We start from the raw sequence: 26,459 nt of genomic DNA, 5'->3' as shown, positions 1-26,459 counted from the left end.
ATAGACACATTTTTAAGCAGGACGGAATAAAAGCAGCATTTCTAAAAACAGATACAGAAAACTGGATACTCTGAGGATGTACACTATTAAGTTACTGTGAAAATAACTATACATCACTGGAATTTATTAGCACATTAATGTTCCTTATGAAATGCCCTTTTCAGCAAAGCAAACTTGCCAGTTCTGCACCAGATTAGGATAAACAAAGTCAATTTTAAAACCATTTTTGCAACACGACCTTCATTAAATACCAGTGAAAGACTTTTTTTTTTTTGGCTTATTATCCACCTTCTTTAATTACTTGCTCTCACGCAGAAACAGTTATATTGTTGTGTAATTTACTTGCTTCTAATTAAAAAAGGTTTCTTTGAAGTCAGGAAGTAAAACCATATGAACCACAGAAGTTTTAGTAAAGTTAATACTAACTCTTAATAGGAAAATGACCGAGTAAGAAGACTACTTTTTTTCAAAACAGAAGATCACAAAACCTGGTAAAACCTTGGTTAAGATCTTTCTACAAATTCTAGCAACGCTACCCTGCGTTACACGCTTTCACAAATGTAAGAGCCCAATGTTACTTTACCAGCAACGGTCTGCTGCCAATCACCTTAAGAGCACAGTAAAGTCTTGGTCTTTGACAAGATAAAATTGCTAAGAATTTACATGAAGTGGCTAAAATTGACTTCAGGTGTACCCTAAGTCTTAGCTCTCAAGCACAGGGCACTCAAGAGATTCCATAACAACACGGTACCCAAAAATAGCTGAACAGATTAAATATGAAATCCAATCCCTGAAAATCATATTTCAAAGCCAAGTATCTGTTAAGTAATGAAGCATTTCCTTCATTCTGAACACAAGGCTGAGAACAGCCCGATGACGACCTCAAGTGATGTCTTCCCAAAAGGCCTCCTCTGGAATCATACCTTTGTAGTGTCTGTGTGCTTGTGCTGCAGCTGCTCCAGGTACAACTCATTGACCTCTCCAAGAACCAGAAGTTGCCTGTTCAAGAACTCCATCTGCTGTTGCACCGATTCACTGTTGGAAAGCTTTAAAGAGAAATTGAACAGAATCAAACATTGCAATGAATAGTCCAGCAGGAGAGCCATAGCTGATAGGCATTGTGTTCACAGGATATTTTTATAACAAAGGCAGACAAAAACAAGAATCCAATGCATCATAGGTAATAGGTGTTGAATAAATTAGCTTTCATAAAGCTGGTGACGGTCCATACAGAATGCCACCACATAGGCGTTGCTTCCCTTAAGACAACCATGTTTCCACTTACACGAGAAGTCCATTCAATTTCTGATATAAACAAGATCTCTAAGGCATCAAGATTTAGCAAAGCTTTAATACAAGTTCATATTGCTTAATCTGCAAATTTCTACTGTGCAAAAAGCAGACAAAATGAGACGTTTCATAAGCCTTTGAACTGAGTTCAAAGTTTCTTCACCAAAACAGGTTTCTCTCTGTTATTTTGGTGCAATTTATATCGGATTCTATGGAACTAAGGACAGGCTTCTTTCAGAACAAGCAAGAAAAAGCACCTGATAAAAATTATAAAAAAACCCCAACAAACCAGAAAGACACAAAGGGACAAAGGGACCCTGGGAACAGTAGCTATTCTTACCTTTTGAGAAACTTGGCTAAGAAGCAATTCAGTGTGACACACCTTGTTGTTAGCCTTCTTTAATTCTAACCTCAGATCTGCAATCATATTCCGGCAGTCTTCCAGCTTGGTCTGTTCAAATCAAAAAAACAACAACAACCCCACACAACCCTCAGTCAGGGTTCTGAAACTTTAGTAAGGACTAGCAATGGCATATGGCTGGAGGGCCATTAACCCCAGCACCATAAATCAAGTTATACTGAGTACTTGTGAAAGTCACAAAACCAGCTAAGAAACTGCATTTTTCTATTTCCAAACTGAAGACGGGACAAAACAGAACCATAAAAGGATGATGACTAAGTTAGGCATTTCCAATTATGCACTGTCTTACTCTGAATTATGGCAATACCTATTATAGAGATATATAAATTTCTCTCAGATATTTCATGCCATGTTATTAGGAAGGTTATTTTTAAAACCACAGTAAGTAGATAACATTATTTTGTTTGGTGCCACGCTTCATACCTGCAATTCCTGGCTCTGGTTGTAGAATTCCTCCCGGTCGTGTTGCAGCTGTCTGATCTGGCTGTGAAGCTGAGCCACTATATTTTCATGTTCCTCCTGAAACTGGTGGTACCTTGCCTGTTCTTTCTGCAGACTCAGTTTCAAGGCCTGGATTTCTTTTTCCTGTAGTTTCAGCTGATCTTTCTGTTAAGAACCCCATAGGAAGCATCAGACAAGACACCTGCTTTATCAGTTAGAACATCTGTCCTAAGTTGCTAGCTAATAGCATGCAGGCATAACACTTCTCTATTGATAGGACATTCTATCTAGAGCATGTTTTTACAGCTTTTGGGGTTTGGTTCAGTTTTTGGCTGAAAAATGGTGACAGAGTGGGCAGGCTGAAAACCCTGGTCACATCCAAAGGCATAACGAGCAACAGCAGATTATTCCACTGCAGCTCATGCTCTCAACAGGCACTTGGGCTTCATAGCTGAAGCAACAGTTCATCTTCCAACACCTATTTGGAGGTCTATTTTTGGATCTTCTACTGAATTATCAAAAGGTGAAACTGTTGATGGAATTAGCTATAATACGGTGACACAGAATGAAACATCCCTAAATCTGTAGTGAAACATCTTTCAACGCACTTAACTTGGAATTTTACCATAGTGAATAGCGCTGAAAAGGAACATTTGACTTTTCACAGTTTTTGCTATTACTCCTCAATTGAGGAGAGAAAGGACAATACCTCTTCAAATAATGCAATAAGGTGTCAACCTAGGCATTAAGTAACCACTCCACTAACTGTGAAGCCTTTAACATTATCCAAAGGTAAGTGCTGGCAGTGGTCAAGCATGCAGGCATCCATGATTCAGTTGCCTACAGTCAAACAGAAACTACTGGTTTTAATAATCACAGTGCACGTAACTCGTCCACAAATCATTCCACAAACACTGACTTTAATGAGGTGAGAAGTGAGGCTCCTTTTCTGACCAGTACTGAAAAATACTGGCCAAACCAATTAACATTTGTTCTATCATCGCTGTATTTAAATCACTGCTAGAATTGTATCCCTGCTCACCATGGCAGCATTATGTTCCTCCAGTGCTGTTGCTTTGATCACTTTTCGCAAGAGTCGACGGTTCCGAAGGGCATGTTGCTGTCTTTTGAAGCGCTCGTACAATAACTGGTTGTGCAGCAAAAGCAATTGGTTGCGCAGGGTGTGAATCTCATCTGAAGGGGGAGAACCTGGATTGGAGCGAGACGGCAGAAGATGTTACTGAACTGTACCGTCCCTCTTCCAGATATGGGAAGTATTTTTTTAAAATAGGCAAATTAGCGTTATTTGAAATTACAACTTAAAGATGTCTGCTCCATTTGATGCCCAATACAAAGTCTCAAAGATTTTTCCCAGAGCAACACGTACATGCTTCAAATACTCCTTCTACTGAGAAAAAAAGCCAAGCTCACCATCATCACAGAAGCCTAAGAGCACAGAACTATGACACACATGAAGCAGCAAGAAAAACAATCACAATTTTTAGATTCTAGTAGTATTTCAAAGGTGGAAGGGTCTGTTAGATGTTCAGAATCATTCTGAAGGCTAGCAGATCTTAAGTGGTCAAAAGCAGAAATATCTAGAACTGTGGGGAAGGCAGCTTTCACTTTTCAAAGATGAAAAAAAGCAGCTCATCTCACTGGAACACAGATGTCCATCTGCTAAGCAGATAATCCATGACTCAATGGAGGGCACCATTTTTTTTTTCCCTCAATAACGTGGCAGAAGAAGTATGCAGGTCATTGTTTAAGCAAGTCTAATAATAGAGGAACAGATTGCCAAAACACATGAGAAACTTCCTCACCTCCAAAGTGAGTCCAGTCAGCAGATTTACTTGGCAGAGACAATCTGAAAAATGAAGATGCAGCATGAAATAGTAAGTTTAAATATACAAACACTCTGCAAGTCACCTTAAAATGGAATGCCCACCTCAAAAGAGCTTACAGCCTAACAAAAGTGCAATTACACTCAGTCAGTCAGTATGAAGCGAATAAGGAGGGACCGTGCAAGCAGCAGGTTGCAAAGGCAGATGATGGAGGGCATCGTTTCTTGGAAGTTAGAAAAATTCTCTCAGGCATAGAAAACAGCATAAGGACAAAGCAGACTACAGGGTAAAAAGATGGAAAGAAGGAATACAGCAGATACACCTAAACTTTAAATCTGGTTCTCCAGTTTTTAGCTTCATATATATTAGAAAGAAGAAAATGTCGATCTCCCCTTGGCCTCAACATTTGCTTTAGACCATCTAGTGAGGGACTTAAACCTGATAACGTAAATAAATCTCACTAACAGTGGTACCAAACCCACACTTGTAGCACAGCCAACAGCCCTACTTCTTCATCCCAAGCTCTGCAGTGAAGCCAGTAAGAGTCCTAGTAAAAGTCACAGCCCCTTGTTTTTATATCAAAGCAACCACATTACCACTGCAAATATAAAAACCCTCCACCCAGAACCCCTAGCTCAGTAACAGTAACATTTCACAGAACACAGTTTCATTGTAGATTTCCAGACAGGCCTGCTTTTCAGGCACAGCTATTGGAGAAAAGACAACACAAAAAAGAAATAACAAGAAAGTATGCAAAGTAAGATCTTCAGTCACCTACTTGTTCAGCTCCTTAGTGTGTGCATCCGCTCCTTGCTGTATCAGTCTGTCCAGTACTTCCACAGGAGAAGTAGAGGACATGCAGTCGTCATCCTGGGTTCCCTTGGCTTTCTTTAGCAGCTCCTCAGTCTTCTTGCCAACAAAGAGGTAGGCAGTCTTTGGTAATGCAACCTCAAAAAGGTGCTCATATAGGGGAGGCTGCCCGCTCCCAAACACCACCCTTCTTTGTGCTGGTACTTTGCAAGGGCTGGGAGTGAGAATACTCGTCTCCCCAGAGGTTCCTTCTCTGTTACCAGCAGGGCTTTCACCAGAGCCTCCACAGGGCTTGTCTATGGGAGTAAATGTTTGTTTGGGTGTTTCCCGCGCACTCTCAGGCCCAGGCTTGTCCAGAGATGTTAAAGGCTCAGAGGTCTGACTGTGTCCCTGAACACTAGAGACTACTGAATGGGTCTTCTTTTGAGAGCCTGACAGACTTTCATTTGTGCGGTAAAACGGAGAGTCAAATCCTCCTCTAGGCACCATGTGTTCAGCATCGGTTGTGATCTCGGAGATCTCTTTAGATATTGCATCTGAGAAGGATGGGAGGGGGAAGCATAATTATGCACCTAGTATTTCGACATTATAAACATTTCCTTAGCTAAGGTTTATGTAAGGATGACAGAAATTACCTTCCTCTCTGTCCTTTTCAGCACTATCTTCAAAAGACAAACCACCTAAAAACTCTGGAAGATCACTTAGGGTTACTGAACTTTTACTACCGGGTGTGTCTGAAGAAAAGAAAAGAAAAAAGAAAAGTTAGTTGTAAAAATGCTGTTTTCTCCAGCCTTATCACAGCACAAACCAGAAGTCTTTTACTGCTGTAAGGTCCTTAGAATAAGGACCTTAGAATAAATGACTGCCTCTGTGAATAGGGATGTGCTGTTTGCAATTTAACCCATTAAATAAATTAAAAAAAAAAGAAAGAGGCGTAAGTGTAGAGTGACTACTATACTTCCACATCAGCATTAAACTCCCCTTTAGCTTCTCATCTGGCTACACAAGGACACCAACCGACGTAATACAAACTTGACAATATGAGACTACTGATCAAAACTCTGAGACAGCTGCCAGGGGGATACACACTAAGGCATGCAGGACAGAAACCTCATGCTCGCGGCTCAGTCACAGCTTAGGAACCCAGTGAAAAACCTAGCCTGTTCTTAACTTGTAATTCAGAAAGTTCAGATTCCAGTGTTGCTATAAAACCTCACCAAGAAAAACCAGTTTTAAATATCACTATCACCTCCACTTCGAGGATGGTAAAGATTCACAGTACAGAAGTCTCAATACAGTGCCAAAAACTTTTCTACAGCTGTCACAGATGTAGATGACAGAGAATGGAAAATGGAAGCTAGATTTACCTATTAGAAGCTGAGTTCCACAACCATCCACTGTTGATTTCAATATTCCACAGGACTTTAAAAAAAGGTTCAAGTACAGCAATAAAATTGTAGATAGAAAACAAAGTTTTTCCAAGCGCCTTTAAAAGGGAGCATCGTATCTATCCTTATGTGCAGCCTTACAGTTTAATCCAGATATGAGACATAAAACTTGTTAAAGACTTCATATATAACTTGCTGCTTCCAATAAAAAAATTCACCCTCAAAGAATCAGCTTTTTTAAAAAAAATATCCTTTTTCAACCTTCAGTGCTGATCTGCATATTTAAACATGCATAAGTATGCAAGAGGGCAAGTTAAAAAATTCTGCAAGCTATTTCTGAAGATGAATAAATAGAAACAAAACTAAAAGCATCACAAGAAGGTTTTAAGTTGAATCACAGGTTAAAGCAGGATCCTGGAACTACGAAGAACTCAGGAAAAAAAAAGAAAGAGAAAAACTTGTGGAAAAGTGTTTGGCAATTGGAACATCTGTCAATAAAACCAGGATTTGTTTACAACAGGTTATTGTAATGGGGAGAGGAAATGGAATTTACCCAATGATTTATCGCTGTTTGTGACATTTTGCTGTCGGTAGAGTAAAGGCCTCCCAGGATCTGGTTTGTCCTCCTGAAAAAAACAAACCAAAATAAATTCTTCACCTCAGGTATTTATTGGAAATTAACCTCTTGGACAGTTTCATAGAAAGGAAATTCCTGCAAATAGATGGCTTAAACAGCAAACCAGTATTAAAAGTCTTAAAATTGTGCAACTGGAAATGGCAATAGTTGTCTAAACTTAGAAGGAAAATGAGTTTTTTGCAATTAAATGCAACGTTTTTTGTCAATCAGTTACTCTAATTTTCCTTTCTTAGTTACGGTCACTGCATGTATGACAAGTCAATGAAAAAAAAATCAGATTTGTTTGGCAGAATTTTGTTATACCTTTTTAGGAGGCGTGGCAGCAGCTGAAGGGAGTGAAACATGCACAAAGTCATCTGAAGTGCAGGGTGGAGGAGGAGATGTGGCTGGCGTTCCCAAAGGTGTTCCTTTCCCCCCTGCTGAAAAGGAGGAGCAAGTTTTCTCAGCAAGGCTCCAACTTACTCGTTTCAGCTGAATATTGTATGTGAAGAATTATACGTTTATACACTATCTCAACCATTTACTTCTTAAATCTCTTTCAACTATTTACCAAGATAAATGCGCACAGTTTCTAAAAGGCCTGTTTCAGACTTTGACACTTAATTCACTGTAACTTATTTCTTATCTCAGTGTTTGCGCTCGTACTGCTCTGGATGACCAGGTACTCAGTTCACAGAAATAATGACTTAAGCCTATCAAATGGCATGGTGTGGCATTCCCATTTAAGAAGCAAAATTTACAGCCAGAGTTTCTATTACAACAAACCTTTTGAAGGTCTAATTCCAAAATGCAGCACGTACCAGATGTGCCAAAAGCTTTGCTGTAAGGTTGTGATGCAGACTGGGATGACTCTGATGGGACAACTCCAGGGGAGGTTGGTGGAGTGGTCATACCACAAACTGCAGATGGACTCCAGATGGTAACCTATGTAAAAGCAATAAGTACAAATCAGCGAAGCTCAGAAAAGGTGTATGTGAAACATCTGCATCCAGGTTCCGACACAGGAAATCAGATGGATATAAAATCTGAAACGCACACTGAGTTCTGAAGAATTCACTGTACTTCTCAGAAACGTCAATTTTTTAGACTGTCACAAGAAACTACGAACAAAGTGCAAAGAATTAAAAGCACGCTGGGCTTTATCTTCTGCTTTACCTGCTGTGGCTCAGTTGATGGCTGTATTGACTGTGGGCTCAAAATCTGAGGTAGCTGCCCTGGCATTTGTAATAGTGTTAGCCGAGGAGTGGAATATGGGGTAGAAGTCCCTGAAAGTTTAAAAAAAACAAAAACAAAAACAAACAAAACCAAACTTAAAAGTATCCTACACATCAAATACAAATCAACTATTCTTCTGGTTAATAATTAAAGACTTTTAAACGAAACACTTCAAATTCATTCAATATAGACAGTCACAGCTAGCAAACAAGAGACTTTTCTTCCAGCCCAAGAAAACAGCTATTGAATATTTTATTTTTTTGTTTGGTTCGTTGTTTTGGGGCAGGGAAGAGGTTGGGGAAAGGCAACTTTGCCAACATTCTGTATGTCTGCATGACCAGAGCATACATCTGTATACTTGGATTTTTTTTTAAATGATGGTTTGTTTTCTGGTGCCTAAGATTTAGACTTTAAGCGGGATAAGTTAGTAAGATGTCTTTTTCCAAAAGGCCAATTTTCCTCCAGGAATTGGGTATTTGTTAGCCGTCAGGCAGGTCTTACCATAGCTGCTCTGTGTGTCAATGTAATAGCTGGCACTGGGGTCAGTTTGATGATGTTTTAAGCTTGTGCAGAGTTTCCGAGACACAGAGTAATAGCCATCTTCATACGAGGCTTCTGCAGGGTCCAGGGAGATTTTGGCACATTCTATCACAACATCGTGAGTTTCTAGTCTTTTCCACCTGCAGACAGTTTTTGGATCCAAAAGAGTAAGTTAGTCAATTATTGTTACAAACAAAGAGTTCCTGGAGATATGAGGAATTGGATTGTTGGATGGCTCATTTGTTCCAGACAGCTTTGCATGCTCCCAGCCAAAACTGGAACAAGGCACCATATAGAAATTGCAACCAGATGACTTTTAAGAGGGGGTTTCAAAGAGGACACAAACAACTTTGACACAGAGATCCATAAAGGTCTGCCATGGAGCACTCTGGAAAGGAGGAACAGCATACGAAGACTTGGTTGGTCCTGAGCTTCAGCAACTGTAGAAATCAGCTCAACTAGACTCAGATGTTGGTAGTCAAAATTTAGACATGCCAGCAGCAAGGGAATCTTGTATTATTTAAGCAAACACCATCTGCAATGACAGTTTCAGGACTGTGTTTTCCCTCCCAACATTTAGGAATGTTTTTTGTTACTACTACCTCCTTCACTCTGAAAACTTTTTCTCACTAAACTAAGCAGCCAGATTAGATTTGCCCAATATTTCAGGGGATGGAAGTTCACTGTGAAGAAGAGAAAGCACATAAGGCTGCCTATTAAAGGCTGAGTTGCTTCTGAATGTAAGATATTATGTGCAATATACCAAATCAGAAGGCTTTGACTGGTAGTTTTGTGCCAATTGTACTCCTTAGTGCTGCCACCCTCCCCCCTGTCTGGGAGAAGTCTGCAAAATTGAGCATTGTGATATTCAATAGGTTCCCATTTAGTAGTGTTTTCCTAGTGGCTCTGAAAAGCAGGGCAAGAGCACTACTGTGCAGCAACAAGAGTCAATTTCTCCTCTTCAGTGGCTGGGCCTGTGGAGACAAGAGAAAAGCAGCAAGTGGTGCTGCTGCAGGCAAATGAGCCTATTTCTAAAGAAAACTAATACAGCTGATAATGTTAAGACATACCTGTTAAAAGAATTGATCTGTTAACTGAACCAATATCTAGGTACCAAAACAAGACACACTGAAGCCATTTTAAACACTTAAATCCCACCAAGTACTTCAACAAATGGAAAAAAAAATATGACCCAAACCTTAAGGCAATGAAGCAGGACAGTGGTAGTTTCTCTTTGTTCATTAAAAGCAAATTCTTTTAGAACTTTATGAGGACATTTGATTGTTAAACCATAAAATTAAGACAAAGTCAACTGTTAAGTAGAAGACAGATTCTATCCCAGACACAAAATTAATTTAGAACCCCAACATTGTTGTTAATGGCCTTTCACAACAGTTTTTGCTTATTCATCCAGCTGTAAGCTTGCATGAAGAAAGACTACATGTTTACCTGGTGTACCTAAGAATATGGGTGGCAAAGCACCACTGACACACACTGTTGCTGACAGAAAAGGCTTTGCCGTAAGCCTTCTGAAATAACCCAGCTAAAAGCTTCTCATTTATAGCCTTTCCTAATAGCAGAGTGAACATATATACCTTCGTGGGTCCAGTTCATGGTCCTTAGATCCAGTCACTAATTCTGGATGAATTCGCACATGTTCCATCATTGGCTGGATGAACAAGAAGTATGTATTATCAGTATAGCATCTTTTGATTGCACTAAACTATACAAAGCTGATGAGCAATCTACTGATCCCAACAGCACATATTGTTACATTTAACAGATAAAGCTAACACACATCATTACAGCTTCAAGAGATGATCTTGCTCCCAACCGATATTTCAGTCCTCCAATAGCCTGGTTTTATTCCATTTTGTTGAGCAGCCCTCAGTTAAATCCATGTAGTGTATTAAATTGGCAAATACCTGCATTTATACAGCTATGAATTCCTTGTCTCAGGTAATAGAGAGATAAGCAGCACTTTACCTTGACTACCTCTTCAAAGGTCTCCAAGTTTTCCTTCATACTGTAGTGAGAACGCAGAAAGGAGACAAAATTGCAAGGATACATTCCATAAAGACGATGAAAGAGAGCATAAACACTGGCATGAAGATGGACAAGATAAATCTCTGCCACGTGACCTGGAAAAAGTAGAATCTTTTTCATTACATCGGAGAAAAGAACAAGACTTTTAAGAATGCAAGCAAAACACTTTTAAGTTTAAAAGGTTAATTGGACAAGTCTTCTGAGATACAAAGAGCCCCTAGGAAAACCGTGAAGTCTTCTGAGAGAATAGGCAACACTTACTCACCAGCTCACAGCAAAACCAAAAATTATGATATGGACCATTAATTCCAACTGGTATCCTGTCATTCTCAAAGCACAGCATTTTTTATTCAAGTTAAAACCTGAAACTCCTCTAGATAGTGAGACAGAGTCCGCAAGACTGAATGATTAAAAATGACTAAGGTTTGCTCCACTTCAAAGGTAAAAACTAAAAGCTCGTACCCACAATAAGCAATCACAACAGACTTGAGTCTTACTAGCCATCTTCTAAGTTCCAGTCCTACTTGTGATGCAAAATGGCTCTCTAAATAGCATCTCTGTGTGCTTAACACAGCATTTGTTCATACAGCCATAAGACACATACACAGATAATGCCAGTGTTAGATATCAGACACCTTACAACAAAATCAGCAAAACCAATTCATCAGAACCAATGCTATAACTGAAAAGACGAGTTTGCCAACACTTTAATGACTATTGATAGTTGCATGTTAAAAGAAACTCTTAGATGTTGCTTCTTCCCTCTCCCCATTCGTACCTGGGAATCTCAAATTCCCAAATATCTGCCTCAAATGTCAGCATTTTCCCTCCTCTATCCATTAAGATCCATCTCTGCTTTTCGCTGACATCAGGGCAGCATTTCAGTCCAGTGAAACTTCACGTAGTAGCAGCACACAAGGAAGAATCTAAGAGACTTCTATGTTTTGAGCAAAGAAGCGCTCCTAAATGCTATCAAAGAACAGAATAGCTTGTCGGCTTAATACATTGTTTTCTGCATTTAAATAATCTCAGATCATTAAGAGTCTGAAGAACGTGCTCACCAACTGCATAAGAGTCACAAGGATACTACTAAACCATAACTGCATGCAACAAAGTTGAAATCTCACCTGGATTCGGCAAGCACCAGGCTGAGAGACGCCCAAAGATACCAAAGAAATCATGAAGGTACTGTTTGCCAGACTGGGGAATCATTGGCAACATGGTTATTAGCACTAGGACACCTGTGGTGAGTACTACTACATCTGTGTCAGTCTGCAAGAAGGGAAAAAACCTGCATTAGTCAGTTAAAAGTGTTGAACTTAAATTTTCCAAGGATGAAGCGAACACTGAATCATCATCATGGAAAAAGTTCTCTACTTTGAACCAGTCCCTCCAAAACCTAACATAACTTAATGAACCAAGATTATTGTCACTTTCATCCAGAATAACTCTTAAGAAAAAATATTTGGGATTCTTGCTCTTGGTCCTATTCTGCCACTGCTTTTCTGTACAAAGACTTGACTTAGTTAAAAAGGGAACATCACCAAAGTTCCACAACTGGGTAGAAAAAAAATTACTGGTATTTGAAGCATCTTATGTACTGCCTCCCTTCTTTCCCAGAGCTAAGAACACACAGCATTCAGAGCCCAAGAAACTGCAAATCTGATCATGGTATTCAAGGATGTTGGACAATTAACCGACGCAAGGGTCAAAAGCTTTCCTAGTAAACCTGGTTGATGACTCCGTCTGTGGAGTATTTCATAAAGCAGTAATTCAGACAATAACTAGAATCCCATGGCTTACACCAAGAGAAAGGGATGTGGCAGTAAAAATCTTTAGCTAGACGAAACAGTAATAGAGAATCAGATTTTAGGACAGGACGCAGAAAACATTCAAATGCTTTCCCAGTTGGGTCCCTATTTTCTTCCCCAGCTTAATGAGCATTTTCCTTGCTAGTACCTCTGCCTTGTCAGGATAGGGGTGTAAACAGCACAGGCATGCCTGTGGCCAGATGCCACTGAGCTGTTCTTGCTGTCTCCCAAGAGCCACTCGGCCTGACTGGACATACTCAGTGTTACGGATTTTTCTTCCTCTGTGTATTCTATGGCCTCTCTTCTCCCTGTCAGACATAACCTTCCGCAGCACATTTCACGTCCATCGCTATCGCTCTGTACACAACCCTAGCACTTCCACGTCTCTGTTCTACTCCCACCAGCTTTCTGACACACTTCGCTCCTCTCACAATCAGCCAACACTCCCATTGAAAAGGATAACAGAACTCGTCAATCACATTAGGAGTTCCAGTAACAGCACTTGCAGCTTCGTCTTTGGCAGTCACAAATTTTTTGTGGTTTTGTTTTGAAGAGCACTGGGCACTTGACTACATCATGCATTTAAATGTGACTTAAATAACTAACATGAATTCTTCACTATGCTATTAAATGATATTACTGACAATGCATTCCAGGTCTCAAAACACTTCTCATTCTTTATTCACTGTTGCAAAACTGTCCAGTATTGTAACTGATAAATTTGCAGATACGAAAAAAACAATCAAACAAAAAAACCCAAAGCATGGTGAAACAGCTACCTCCTTGTAATCCGGCATGTCTGTAGCTAAGAAGGGAAAGACTGCTAAAAGGTAATTTCACCATGGAATACTCCATTGCACGGCCCATCTACACGGCAAGTACAGTATATTACTTAACATGCACAAATTTCAGGATGCACTAATGGGAAGTTATTCTATTTCTCATTAAGTTCACATTCAAGATATCCACCAATTTCACCTATGGCCCTCTGTCTTTAACTTACTTTCAGAAAAGTTTTAGTAAACTTTCCTAACTCAAAGTTATACAGTGACAGCGCAGTAAATAATAGGATCAGCACAGAGTCTTTAGTTGATGCAATTCCACTGTGGCCCAGTATTTTAATCAACATTTTATCTCTTCTCACAGCTTAACTAAATGACATCAAAAAAGAAAACAAATGCCTTGCATTACAAGTACGTATGTTTACATCAGGTGTACAAGTGTTTTATGGACAACACTGACAGTTCTTACCTTGAGACATTTAAGCAATGAAAGTAGGAGAGGTGCTTGAGAAAGCTTATGTTTCCAAGATGGTTGTCGTCTTATCACGTGTCCCAGCAGAGAGAGAGTGGGTAAACGGGTAGCAGCTTTGCCCATGTATTCATTAATTTTGTCCAGTAGATGCTGATAGAGGATTTTGCAGCGTGGTAGAAAAAGGTATTTATATTTAACTGGTTTATATTCTTTTTTTACCAATCTATATTCAGCAGTTTGCCATTGCCAATTACGGAAACTATGGGCATTTTACAAACATACAGGATACAAGAGCAAATAAAACCCAGCAATAAGTTTAAGTCTGCTGGTAGTGAAACACAAACTATTCAATCCAGAATCAGTCACTGCACTTCAAAACATTTATCATAAATAAATAATAGAAAAATTCTGGTCAGCAGAAGTAAAACAAATTTTAGTGCCATTCTCTCAATCTATTTAAAAATCCTTACTTGCTCTCAAAATACCCAACTTGTTTTAGGCTAACACATCCAGCATTGAACAAGCAGCAGCAGCATTGCCAAGAGACAACATTAGTCCTCAGAACACTTTTATTTATAGGGGTTCTTTGCTTAATTGGATCAGTTTAAGCAACCCAAGAAACAGAGACTTTTGAAGATTTTTTTTTTTTAAAAAACTTTACAGAGATACTACACCTCTACAACAGTGTAATTCTACACCAGAATGGAAAAACAGAGTACTAACCGATGCTATTAAAAGGCTGCTTCAATACCAGGCTAAAATCTACTTAATAACAAGATTTTTTTTACCTTGTCATGGGGCTCTTGCAGTGTGGACAGTATATGCAGTGCCTGCTGAGAATTGGTTTCCAAGTAATAGTCCACCAGGTTGTTCACAAGCATAGGTCCACGGTCTATCAGTTTGTGTACAGCAAGAACAAAAAAAAAAAACATACGTTCTCAATACACTAAAAAGGAGGCGTTTGTTACAGGGACATTAGACAACTTTTTAACAACTATTACACAATTTATAACACAAACCAGTACTTAGTGTTTACCAGACCTGTAGGGAAATGAGACCTCTCAACTACATTTTCTAGTTCCTAACCATTCAAGCAACTACATTCGGCTCAAGAAGAGTAACTAGTTTTTTTAAAAACAATTACTGTCTAAACTTAAAAACCTAGAGGCACCTGAACTGCAAGAGTGTTTTACCCAGTATAGATGAAAAGTTCAGGAATAACTTTATATTCTCTCCCTTCAGCAGGTAAAGGAGAACAAATTCAAGGACAAGGACACTGACGATGCTCTCATTCTCTGAAAAGGCTCCATCAACATAAGGAATGCCTTAATAGCAGCGATCATTTTTTCACAAAAGTCTGGGTCTGCTGTTTGCGGGTTTTTCGTTGGTTTTTTGTTATTTGAATTAACAAAATCCCAATAGTTCCCATAATGTGAATAACACCTAATTTTTTCTAGATACACTTTACAAAGAAAGTTTCATCAGCTCACAACTTGAGGTTATGCCCCAGGAAAAGCCATTCATTTTATAATAGCCTTTGAACAATTATGTAACATACCTTCCAAGAGACATGCCATTAAACAAAACGGACTGAAGAGAAGCCTCAATCCTTAAAGCAATTTCAAACCCAAGTATCAAGAGTTTCTTTCAAGTTGCATTTTCAAAGACTGTGTTTGATAGAAAAAAACCCACCATGTTATTCCACCTCTATTGGTGTAAAAGCAAAAAACCCTTCCTTGAATTACGTAAAAAGGATACATACCGCAAATGAGATTATCTTTGAATGCAGCTGTTATATCTTCCAGGACACCCAGAATTGGAGAATCCAGCATTGAGAGGAGCTCACCAACACTTCCCTGCTGTGCCATGATGCACGTACTGACATGAATGTGGAGGTTAAAATTTCAGAAGTTCCTCATTGGTGCCTCTCTACCAGACTAGGAAAGAAGAGAGAGTAGATAAATGAGCTTTCCTTTTTCCCTTTCCATCTTAAATCTTACATCATTTCCCTATTTCTTTTCTGCAGTATTGCCCATTTAACAAGTTGTACACTAAAAGGATTGCTACAGTTTACACACCTGCAATAAAGGCTGTAAGAGAAAAGTTTACAAAGAGGCCAATGAGTCATAAGCAGGGTTTTCTTCACCTTTTTTAAAAAAGACATTAATGTGTTTCGCAGAAGCCCTCAGCTAGCACATACAGACTGTCACAGCACTCTGTTACGGTATTTTTTTAATTTGCTCTCCAGGTCAGTCAACCAAGACTAAAGTTTTGAATGAAATGCATATAGGTCCCTGGAATCAATTCATTCTCGCTTTCTTACAGCGATTCCTCCTCAACCAACCTTTCAAGTCCTTTGCATAGTGGTCTACACTGGAGAAAATATGCATCTCAAGATCGTTCTCCACTCCTGTGGCTAGATTAGAAATTCACTGCCCTCGGCTTTGTGTTATTGCATACCAATAGATTTCTGCTTTAATACTTGCAATGTGGCCAAGTTGCAGCCATTAGGAAACTCAGTAACTACAGCTGCTGATCCTCAGCCACCTTGTGCATACTAAATCAAAAGCTTAGCAGCACGACACACCTTGTTTTCACATGTATAACTTGTGCATTATATATTAAAAACCCCGCAGTGCATAAACTTCAGAGATTATTAAATGCAACAGTGTGCAGATAACATGATGGTCAGCTTCACAGTACTAAGCAGGAGTAAGCCTAAGCCATTTCAGGCTTTTAAGATGCCTTCCTCCCATGTACTAGCAAGGGAGGGATTCAGGTATCACATCTATTTATCCATCACAAAATGAATCAAGTTTTTCTTCATCCATAAGAATCCTATGCTGAACCTTTCCCAGTGGCAGAAAGAATATGGCTTTACATCACACCTAATTTTATTAGCAAAGGTTTCTTCTTTCCTCCTACTTCCAGCTAGTGTGCATTTTTCACTTCCTCCAAGGAAGGCAAGACTGACATGTATGAAGTTCACACACAAGATTTTTTTACTTCAATTGTGTATACAGCACCTGTTCTGTGGACAAGTTGAGCTTCTGTCTGCAATGCTGTCAGCCACACACCTTTCATGATCACTAATAAAGAAAAAGCATGAAGAGGTTAACAAAAGGCATAATTTACTTCTTCCTTATCAAACCTTGTATATTCAGAACAGCATTGAATTCTTTACTAAGAATAGCAGAGTTGTGTACCTCCTGCAGGAGGAAAGGGAGGAAAGTCAGCCCTTCGTCTGAAAAACACCCCAAGGTGTTGCACAGTTGCCCTTTCCAGAATTGTCCACAGGTTAAGCCGTGCAATTGCCTCCAACTAGACGGCTTTCACAAGATTGTTGTCTTGTACTGTGAACCCTCAAATGCTACTAAAGAGTTTTATTTATGGTAGGTAAAATATTACACACAAAGAAATCTTCTCTTATCCTACCAAATTCTGAACGTAGAATAACTACTGTAATTGTTTAAGTCTTTAGATTTCAGGCAAAACATTGTTAGACAGTAGCCAAGAACCAAATATCAGTGCTCTATTTTAAATCATAACTTTGTAATTACTTACAGATATATTACTTTCTCAGAAAGTTATGTTTAACAATGTTACTGAACAGCAGGAGTTAACCTGTCTACCAGTAAACTTTGTCATTTGCAACATACCACTCTGTAGTTGCAGAACTGCCCAAGGTCACTTTTATTAGGGCCACAAGACATCAGCTTACTTAATCTGGCACTGATTGCAAATTCAAAGGTGATAATACAGCACCACATTCGCAACAGTCATTTCATTAGCAACAAACTTTCTTGAACTGTTCCAGAATTACAGCTCCAGAAGACAAACCCCCCCCTTCAGTTTTCAGTGATCATAGCTGCATAGCTGAACAGTCCAAATAAAACTGCAGTTCATCGACAAGCAGCTAGCAGAGTCTGCTAACTGAAGGGTTTCAGATTTAAATGCTATTTCTTTTCACAATCCATGCTGGCAAGACCTTAAAAACTGCAGACTTAAAACTGGCTGGTAGCGTAAGCAAGACTTTCAACTAAGGATAATAAAATAGAAACTTGGGGTGGGGGAAAAGAGCTGCTTTTTACTCAAACACAGACTGGATCTCTCCAAAAAGATTAGAACTGGGATTTGTTGTGCTTTGGGCATGCGTTTTTGGGGTTTGGTTTTTTGTTTGTTTGGGTTTTTTTAACTCTACATTGTGCAGACTTCCAAGCTTCAACTTCTTCCTCAAAGAGCTTGCTGTTTAGAAGGCAAGGAATGTTCAAAGAGTGACACCATCCTTTCAGAAAGTTTAAATCCACGCATCCATGCAACCTAAGGAGTCAACCTTCCACTTTGTTACTCATTTTCAGGAGTCAACTGCTTTTTTAGTTTCTAGTAACTGCTGTAATATTTAATTTACTAAATTACAGTTATACTGGGATACCCAGAATGCATGCAGAACTATATAAGGGGAAACAGTTTACTACAAGTAATCTATTCCTTTATTTCTGAGAACACTTTCTTTTACACCGTAAAGAGCTTGCTAACATAGGTACCTCAATTTCTATCAGGATACAGTCTCAGCTATGGTTAAGCAATAGATTCACCAGCTTCCTAAGCAATATGAATTAGTTGTTTAAAGTCTTGTTAACAAAAGAGATGCATGACCACACCCCCAAACCAGCTGCAAGCAAAACCTGTTTTGAGAATTAAAGCAGCATAAACGCTAGTCTCTCCTTTTTTTTACCCCATAAAGACCGTGTCAACTCTCTTTTCTTTGATTCCCCGCCCCCCACCAGAGTGAAAAGAATGCTTTTATTTCTTATTTTCCTCTAGTAATACTATTATACTTGGACTGGATCTTCATCACACCAGTGAAAACCTCAACGGCAGGTTTCGCTAATTCTGATACTGCCAGAGGAAGAACTATAGCATGGCAAAGTCAAGAAACATGCATGTTTCTGGAAGTCAGGTTCAACAATACACTTGCAGACAGATGGGAAAAACACCGGTTTAAGTGTTCAGTAGGTAAAAGGATTTCAAACTTTATGCTATTGGCCTGATGGCACGCACAAACACTACAATCAGATAAAAGCAAGTTTGATAACGCAAGCTTAGCTGCCAATAACTATACACTTAGGTAACTAGTAATTTCCCAAGCTCCCTAAACTAATTAAAACAGATGGCTCAAGTGACCTTGTGGCAACAAATCCAGCATAGTTTAAATGAACTTGTCAATCAGTCGATCATGCACTGAAGTACTTTATGTAAAGTGGAACAATCTCCAGACCAAATGCCAGTATTCAAAATATTAAAAGTACTCCAAACCACGTCTAAAAATGGGACGATATTACACATAGGTACTCCACTAGGTGGAAAGTTTAACTGCTGAAGTCGTATAAACACCAATATAATGCTGTCACCCTGATATACACAAATAGTAACACTTTTAAAAAAACAAATCACAGCTTTCTCATAGCAGGATCTCTTGTAAAGTCATTTGTGACTAAGACTGAGATTCTCTAATCATACTGAGTCCGTGATGCCAAACACAAATGAACAAATCAGGAAATTCCAGCAGAAGTCTTAAATTGTGTCACACTTTTCTTAAGCAAAGACAGCTGAACAACTCGTTTACAGGCAACAGGCTTTTAACTTCAACCAGAAAACACTGTGTTCTGTACAGTTCCCAGGGCTCGTGGTGTCAGTGTGATTTATGACCAGTCCCACCAGTAACCTGTCATGCAATTTTCAAATCTTGTAGATAAGGAACCTGGGACAGACCAGGTTAAGGAACTTCCATTACCTTGTAAAGACAGATTTTAGTAAAGAGTATTAATTTTAAGTACCAATACAACTTTGGAGCCAGCTTACAGGAGAAAAAAGGAGAAGACAACAAGCCAAGAACCAATTTGTTTTAAAATTTTTTTTCAGTACCTGACTTAACTACAACACAATACAGTTGAGCTACAAACTCAAGACAAAGGAAAATACCGTAAAAATACTAATTGGAAAAGGCTAAATAGAGAAACAGATAGCAGTGTATTTCAAAAGATTATGACTTCTCTAAGTATTTCTGTCAAGAGACGTTCTTCTGTTCAGTGTATTTTTATCTCAAGCCAAATGAAAAAGCAGCTGGTAGTGCCAGTTATGCTTCTCTGAGGGGTGGGGAGGAGGGGGACACACTCAACACAAACGCACACTCCTCCCAGAACGTCCTCAGCATTTGCTGTAACAGTGTAGAAATTCAGACACCAGAAGCACTTATTCTGGAGGGTGACATGTCGGGGTTCAACATCAACATTTCATCCCTTTTCATTAATTGGAAGTTAAATTTGGGACATGCCAGTAAACGGTTATTCCTCTCCTGCCCCAAGAGAAATGGGCGATTTCAACAACACAAGACCACTGCTGACAGCAATGAAGTGAAGCCAGACCTCAAGGCTTACACTTTTCCATCTGATTTCTACTGCAGGCCTCAGACACTGCTTTGGCAGAGGCCGTGAATGAGGACAGAAGTATTTTACAGAAATCCTTGTTTTCAAAGAAAAATTCAGATTGACAACAAAGTAGGCCTTCTCCCTCAAATCTTTGAAATGTTTGTCATGAAAGGATAAGTCTCACCCTCCCCCCCCATCTGATATACAAAACTGCAGGCCTGTTTTATGTTTCCTAACAATACCCAATTTGTGTTTTCTTCACAGGTAAACTAAACATTACCATTAGAGAAGTGACATACGCAATGAATGAAAAGTGACAGTAGAGAGAAAAACCACTGGTGGCAAAAGGAAAGTAAGCAGCTGATCATTCTCTTTTTTACCATCCAGAAATAATAACTCTAAGCAATTTAAATCTCTGTTCAAACTGATCATTACAATTGGCAGTATAATTAATTTAATTTATTTATTCATATTTAAAGAATGAAGGTGTCTGGCTTCTTCTAGCAGTCCATGTTTTTCTGGATTTTAAGATCAGATTTTAATATCTGATACGATTCCTGAACTTGATAATTATTTATAATTATAACTCGATATTATATACATTCTCCCGTACTTTGCTACAACTGCTTAACTAATGCAGGAACAGGAAGATCACAAAAACCCAATAACCCTAAACAAAGAGAGAGAATCGTATTCAGCAGTTTTTAAAATTCTTTTGAAACTATGCTGTGCTAATACACTATGCTAATTGCTACCCATCAAATTTCTGTCAGAGGGAAAATTGTTTAAAAGCAATGCATGCCGAAAAAAGCCCAAACATGGTAGGGCTGAAACTTAACCCTTTGGTAGAAACCATGCTAACAAGCCAGTTACTAACATGAAAAGGAATCATTTCAATTCCTTACACACAACTGCATATATTAATAGCAAATAAATAAATAAGAACAAGCACTGGTTTTCTATGCCAATTCAGTTAACAGTACACAAGGAAAATAAGTTCAACTAAGGAATCTTTTTAAAACTATGAACAGGTAAACAGAGAGCTCTAGACTTTGCAGTAACACAAGGAGTGAGACCTCCTAAAACTCTGTAGCAGTTTTTTTTGCCACCAAGAGAAACCTTTAAACATATTCAAAGAGTTAGCCTGTAACTCAGTACATCTCGAAAGCACTGCAAACTACCTCGTGTACTCAGTCGAAGCATTTTAACTACTCCAAGAATTAAAGTAGGCATTACACAGAACAATAGCAAATGATGCATAACTTTTTAATCAAAAACAAAAAAGAAAAATACCCAGGCAAGGGACAGCAGTTCACCACTGCAAGAAGTTTGTTCTGTATCTTTACCTGCTACCCAAAGAAATGCTTATGCTAACAAAGGAAGTATTATTTGTCCTCATTATGTTTATTAAACTATATGAAAATACAGCAGCAACATACCAGACCAAGATCCCAAGCTGTAATATTCTTTCATAAAATAGACACCTGCCTGCAACATGGCATAAAATCTGGTACCTTTCCCCTGCCTCCACCATAAAAATGTGCTTTGATTATTTGATTTGCTTATTACAGAAGGTATCTTTTCCAAAGATACATATATATATATATGTACATTTGTGCATGCATTTGTGTTATAAGATATTCAGTTCTCATAGAGACTGACTTTGGTAATCACATCACCAGCTCCTATAAGGTGTTTGGCAGTTGCAAGAATTTCAGGGATCAGTACAAGTCAATATCCCAGCAGTCCAGCTCTAAACAGGGCCAGCATCCATTTTAAACTACAAATCCTTACTAAAGTCAAATGTTTGTTCATACACCAAAACATCTGCAATTGGACACTATATGTCACATGGGAACCCTTTAATAATGCCACTTTTTATGAGTCACCATAAAAGCAAATTTGCAAGTAACTAAGAGTTAAGGAGCCAGGATTAAACACTGCCAAAGATAAAACCATTTTAATTAAAGATTATCTCATGACACATTAGATATTCTGATTATATTTTTATCTGAGTAAGTCCGTGCAATTCCTCATAAAGGCAATTTAGTACGGGGTTGACTAGGCTGTTAATAAATTAAAAAAAAAAAAAAAAAAACAGAAGAAGTGAACAAGTAAAAAGACCCCTAAAGGAGTGTCTTACTGAGTAAAGGATTTTAAGCCCATGATTTTAACTGTGGCGTAGCTGTTCCTGATAAGCAGAGTACCTGACTGATGCTTAGCAAAGCCAAGTCAACTGCAGACACAAGTATGTATTCCCAATGCTTGCACTAATTATTAAAACTTCCTGAGTTTCCAAAGATTCGGTTTCTAGTTGATCATACATTTAAATTGAAGAGGAATTTTTCCACCTAATGGGATCATTTCAGTAATGCTTCAATTATGATGGATTTCTAACAACTTTCCACAGAAGTTAACCTCAGGAAACTACAGGATCAGACCAGACAAAGACCGCAAACCTTCTGTATTAGCATCCACTGGAAGGTTCTCTGGAAACAGCAGTTCTGGAAAAAGTTCCACACACAAAACCTGATCCCAGTTTCGGTGTTATTTCTATGGGGTTTGAATCATATACTCCTTTAAGGCATGTTCTTTCTTTCACTCATTGCCTTGTAAAAGACTCATCAAAAAACAACCAAAAAAAAACAAACCCAAAAAAACGAGGAGAGAAGTACTAACTGAACTGATAAAACAATGATAGAAGCTGCATCCATAGCAAACAAAGGGTGAAAACTTCAGAGCTGCAGCCATCCAAGTTCTTTGTGATAACAGGAAGTAAACTGTTTTCTTGTAGAAGTAAACAACATCCTGACTTCACATTACCTACCCACGAGCAAGGAAATAAGAAAAGCCTTCCTCAACAAGGGGACAGACTTTTAACAACTGCTTCAATGCCTCACCCCGGATGAGGGAACCTCCTCAGCAAGTGACCGAGGCAGGGGAAGTCTGGAAATCGCTACCCAGTGTCTGAAACGGAGATGCTGAACCTTTTTCCATAAACCCCACAAAATTAAAGAGGCGCGCTGGCTGCTGGGGGGGTGGAAGAGGGGGGTAGAAGGGGGGGGGCAGCGCCCCCAGCCCCCCTCCCCCAGGCAGTCGCGGTGGCGACCAAGGCCAAGTTTGGCTGTGGGGAAGGAAAGGGGCCGGGGCGGGGGAAGAACATAGCCCCCACCCCACCACCAGGCTTTACCCTCGCCTTCCCCATCCCCCCGGCCCCTTCCCTCTCTCCTGCCGCCTCCCCCCCTCTCCGTTCTCTGTCTCCTTCTCCCCGTCCCTCCCGTCTGCCTCCGCTCTCGTCCCGCTGGGGGAGGAAGGAGGAGGCCTAGCGCACTCACCTCTTCTCCTCCTCCCCTCAGCTGTTTACCACTCAGGGCTCCTCTAGCCCACAGGGCGCCGCCATCTTGGCCCTGCCTCCCCCTCCCATTCACAGGTCGCTTCTCCCCTCGAATCCCTCCGCCTCGCAAACTAGTCCCACCCCACCGATTCACTCCCCCCTCTCCCGACGCCGCGCCGGTCCCTCACCGCCCCGCTCGTCTCTTCCCCCTCAAGGGCCCTTCTCCCCCGAGGGGAGCAGGGGTGGGGTGACGGCCGTCGCGCCCACCCTGTCCCCCGCGGCGGAGGTATCCTCGGCGCGGGAGCGATGCGTCCGCGAGGAGGTCGCGTGATGCGGGACGGGGGGGCGGTGCCGCGCGGAGCCCTGGGCGGCGGGCACGTCACGGGGGCGGGGCCGGGCGGCGGCCGGTAAACAAGGCCCGGCCTGAGGGGACGGTGATGGCCCGGATTTGGTTTTCGGTGTCCGCCATAACGGCCTTGTGCGGTCCCTGTTTCTCCTCAGAGCCGGCCGTGGCGCCTGGGGCCCCGGGTGCTTGCGGGCCTCGGCTGGGCCGCCGTCGGGACAGGCCTGCTGAGGCAGCCGTGGGCTGGGCCGGGAAGCCGGTTCCAGGCTCCTGCCTGAAAGCGGTTTTTTAAAGCGTGTGAATGTGGTGAAAGGGAATAAAAAAGGTCTCGGCAGCAGCTGTGTGCGTGTGGAGTGACGTTAACGGGGGAGAGGTGCTGGAAGGAAACTCCAGGGCAGGCACCCAGAAGTCGATTGCTTTCTGCTTGATGAATATGCAAAGTTTGTTTAATAATTCCCATTTTGGACCCCATAACGCTTCATGCAAGCCATGGACAAGGATTATTTTCTTTTTTTGCTGGAGTGCAACAACTATGTGACATAAAACATTGCATCCTTCCTTCTAGATGAGGTTTATTTTTCCTGGTGGAAAATCCAGAGTTCAGGAGAGAAGAATGAAAATGACCTCAGGGCAGGTTCTCCAGCCTTCGTTTTTTTGCCACACCAACAGGTTTTCAACTCAACTTAGTCCCCAGGCTGGCGGGGTCTTGGCATTTTTCATTCTCCAAGCAGAGGCAGTTTGAAAGCTGCTGATCGAACTCTTCAGTCCATACGAATTGTCCTCAGATGCCAGTAGGAATCACGGATGTTAAATTTGCAAGGTAGAAACTAGGTATAAGAAAATAAAAGCAGATTAGTACCCCATCTGAGAAGTATCGGTTGATTTTTAACTTCTGCAGCATTAGTTGTGGTGTTTCACAGCTCTCATCCCTGCAAGGCTGAGATAGTTCCTTCACGCCCCACCTGCAATGGGTCATCCCGCTTCTGGATGAGATAGAGTTGCTTGGAGCCAGCGTGTTTTTAATCGTGCATGGCAATTAATATTTAGTGCTGTCTGGACTGAGTGATGGCATTTTTTTCCTGCTGTGCAGAAGACGTGTTTATTTAATCTGCCACAGAAAAGAGTGGAAATTAGGATGAGCTTCAGAAAAGAGCTGGAAGCAATTAGTTGTGTTATTTTACTGTGACTTAATTACCGTAACATTCAAATTGACAAAGAAAACATGGATGCTACAGGGGGGGTTTGCTGCTAGATTAGAAAGGGAGGACAACTGCATTAGAATGTACATGATGTGCTATAATTAACCTGTTTATTATTACTGAGTTAAACATTTAATAATCTATTTACTTAGGATGCACTGGAGCATATGCCATGGTAAGAACTCGCAGCAATACACAAAATTAAACTGTCGTCGGAGGGAAGCAGAACTCGCTGTACATCCACCGTGGCCCGTGTGGGTGAGGGTCAGTTCGAGCCTATATGAGCCCAGATAAGCCCTCTGTGGCTTTCCCTTCTCTGCTGACCCTGAAATGAGAAGATAGAACAGGGAAAATTGTATCACCAGGAAGAGCATAAAATAAGAATGACCACACGGGGTCAGCTCAAAGGTCCCTTTAGCCCAAAATGTGTCTCAAGCACTCTGGGGTTTTTTTCAGCTTGTGTAAAACCTTTTGCTGGTGATTTCAATGGAGAGAAGAGGTGACAAGTTTAACAGAAGCCAGAAACAGAAATCTAGGGAAGAGTAAGAACACAGCAAGCCAAGGCAATAGCTGACTGTGCTCCCATCCTGCAACTGTTTGCTCCATAGGAACTCCTGAAATAAAACAAAAGGAGAAGGGGTGAGTGAGAGCTGAAGCAGGCACAGCAGTGTCCCCGTCTCTCTTCAGGCATTCTGGTGCGGCAATAATAGTGATACTCATAAAAGAGAGTATCTGTGCCCATTATCTCAGGGATCAGTTTGTATGCAGTTACATCTGGGCTTTGCGAGAGGATGGCTTCTTCTTGGGGAAGCAGAACAGGTGATCCAGATGTTTTATTTGCAGCTGCTCTACGCATAGGTTACTGACACAGGGAGATACAGTCGTCCTCCTCCTGCAAAGGCCTGTGCCCAGTGCTCTTTGTAGCACCTCTCAAATCAGCGAGCTGGTGAGGTTTTGAACATGCTATTAGATTTTTTGCATAACTTGTTTCTCATAGTTTTTTGTGTGCCTTATTATTTTTTACTGTCTCTAGTTTGAGAGCCACATTCTGCAGCCATTTGCACTCTATGTCAATGGGAAGCCTGTGCTCAGGGGTGCTGGCAGAAGCTGGCTCCAATGTTTCATAAAATAACATCTCAGTCCTTTCAGCAGCTTGTCATTTTCCTGATTTGTTTAATTCCTGTAACTGTCTTCATATGAAACCCTGAAGCTGCAATGTACATTTTGGTTTTCTGTTACAATGCTTGTTTTTGTAGCGGGAAAAATAATCCTTCAAATGCCCGTGTTTAAGAGGATGCAAATCAGCTTGCTAGCACAATGCCTTGGGAACGTTTCTTTCATGCAAAACCCAGCTAGATAAATAAGGAGGGGAGGAGGGAGAAGGAAAGGGGATTGTTTGCTTCTGTAAACAACAAGAATTAATTACGTTCAGTAAATGACAGATGGGTTAAGATCAAA

General features: G+C 40.4%; 1 protein-coding gene across 12 annotated transcripts in view; it reads right to left on the bottom strand.

The window, feature by feature from the left end:
- Window positions 1–26,459, bottom strand: part of TSC1 (TSC complex subunit 1) — a 52,654-nt gene that overhangs the window by 4,407 nt on the left and 21,788 nt on the right. For 4 of the 12 annotated variants that reach the window (XM_074609285.1, XM_074609283.1, XM_074609281.1 and 1 more), the window contains exons 2-23: window positions 25,150–25,326; window positions 24,765–24,910; window positions 23,648–24,629; window positions 16,724–16,786; window positions 15,460–15,634; window positions 14,486–14,589; window positions 13,695–13,847; window positions 11,760–11,904; window positions 10,573–10,727; window positions 10,182–10,255; window positions 8,548–8,726; window positions 7,987–8,096; window positions 7,632–7,755; window positions 7,135–7,250; window positions 6,748–6,820; window positions 5,442–5,540; window positions 4,775–5,342; window positions 3,976–4,019; window positions 3,195–3,361; window positions 2,135–2,317; window positions 1,631–1,741; window positions 924–1,046 (exon numbers count right to left, since the gene is read on the bottom strand). In XM_074609285.1, coding sequence (XP_074465386.1) covers window positions 924–1,046; window positions 1,631–1,741; window positions 2,135–2,317; window positions 3,195–3,361; window positions 3,976–4,019; window positions 4,775–5,342; window positions 5,442–5,540; window positions 6,748–6,820; window positions 7,135–7,250; window positions 7,632–7,755; window positions 7,987–8,096; window positions 8,548–8,726; window positions 10,182–10,255; window positions 10,573–10,727; window positions 11,760–11,904; window positions 13,695–13,847; window positions 14,486–14,589; window positions 15,460–15,565 — 2,634 coding nt within the window. In that variant the 5' untranslated portion in view covers window positions 15,566–15,634; window positions 16,724–16,786; window positions 23,648–24,629; window positions 24,765–24,910; window positions 25,150–25,326. Of the gene's footprint in view, window positions 1–923; window positions 1,047–1,630; window positions 1,742–2,134; window positions 2,318–3,194; window positions 3,362–3,975; window positions 4,020–4,774; window positions 5,343–5,441; window positions 5,541–6,747; window positions 6,821–7,134; window positions 7,251–7,631; window positions 7,756–7,986; window positions 8,097–8,547; window positions 8,727–10,181; window positions 10,256–10,572; window positions 10,728–11,759; window positions 11,905–13,694; window positions 13,848–14,485; window positions 14,590–15,255; window positions 15,365–15,459; window positions 15,635–16,723; window positions 16,787–23,460; window positions 23,569–23,647; window positions 24,911–25,149; window positions 25,327–26,459 lie in introns of those variants that run through there. The other 8 variants (XM_074609286.1, XM_074609287.1, XM_074609280.1 and 5 more) reach the window with 6 other exon arrangements.

Source organism: Larus michahellis, chromosome 15 (assembly GCF_964199755.1).
Source record: "Larus michahellis chromosome 15, bLarMic1.1, whole genome shotgun sequence".
Taxonomy (NCBI): Eukaryota; Metazoa; Chordata; class Aves; order Charadriiformes; family Laridae; genus Larus; species Larus michahellis.
The sequence above is the reverse complement of the archived record's forward strand: the minus strand, read 5'-3'. Positions and strand labels throughout refer to the sequence as shown.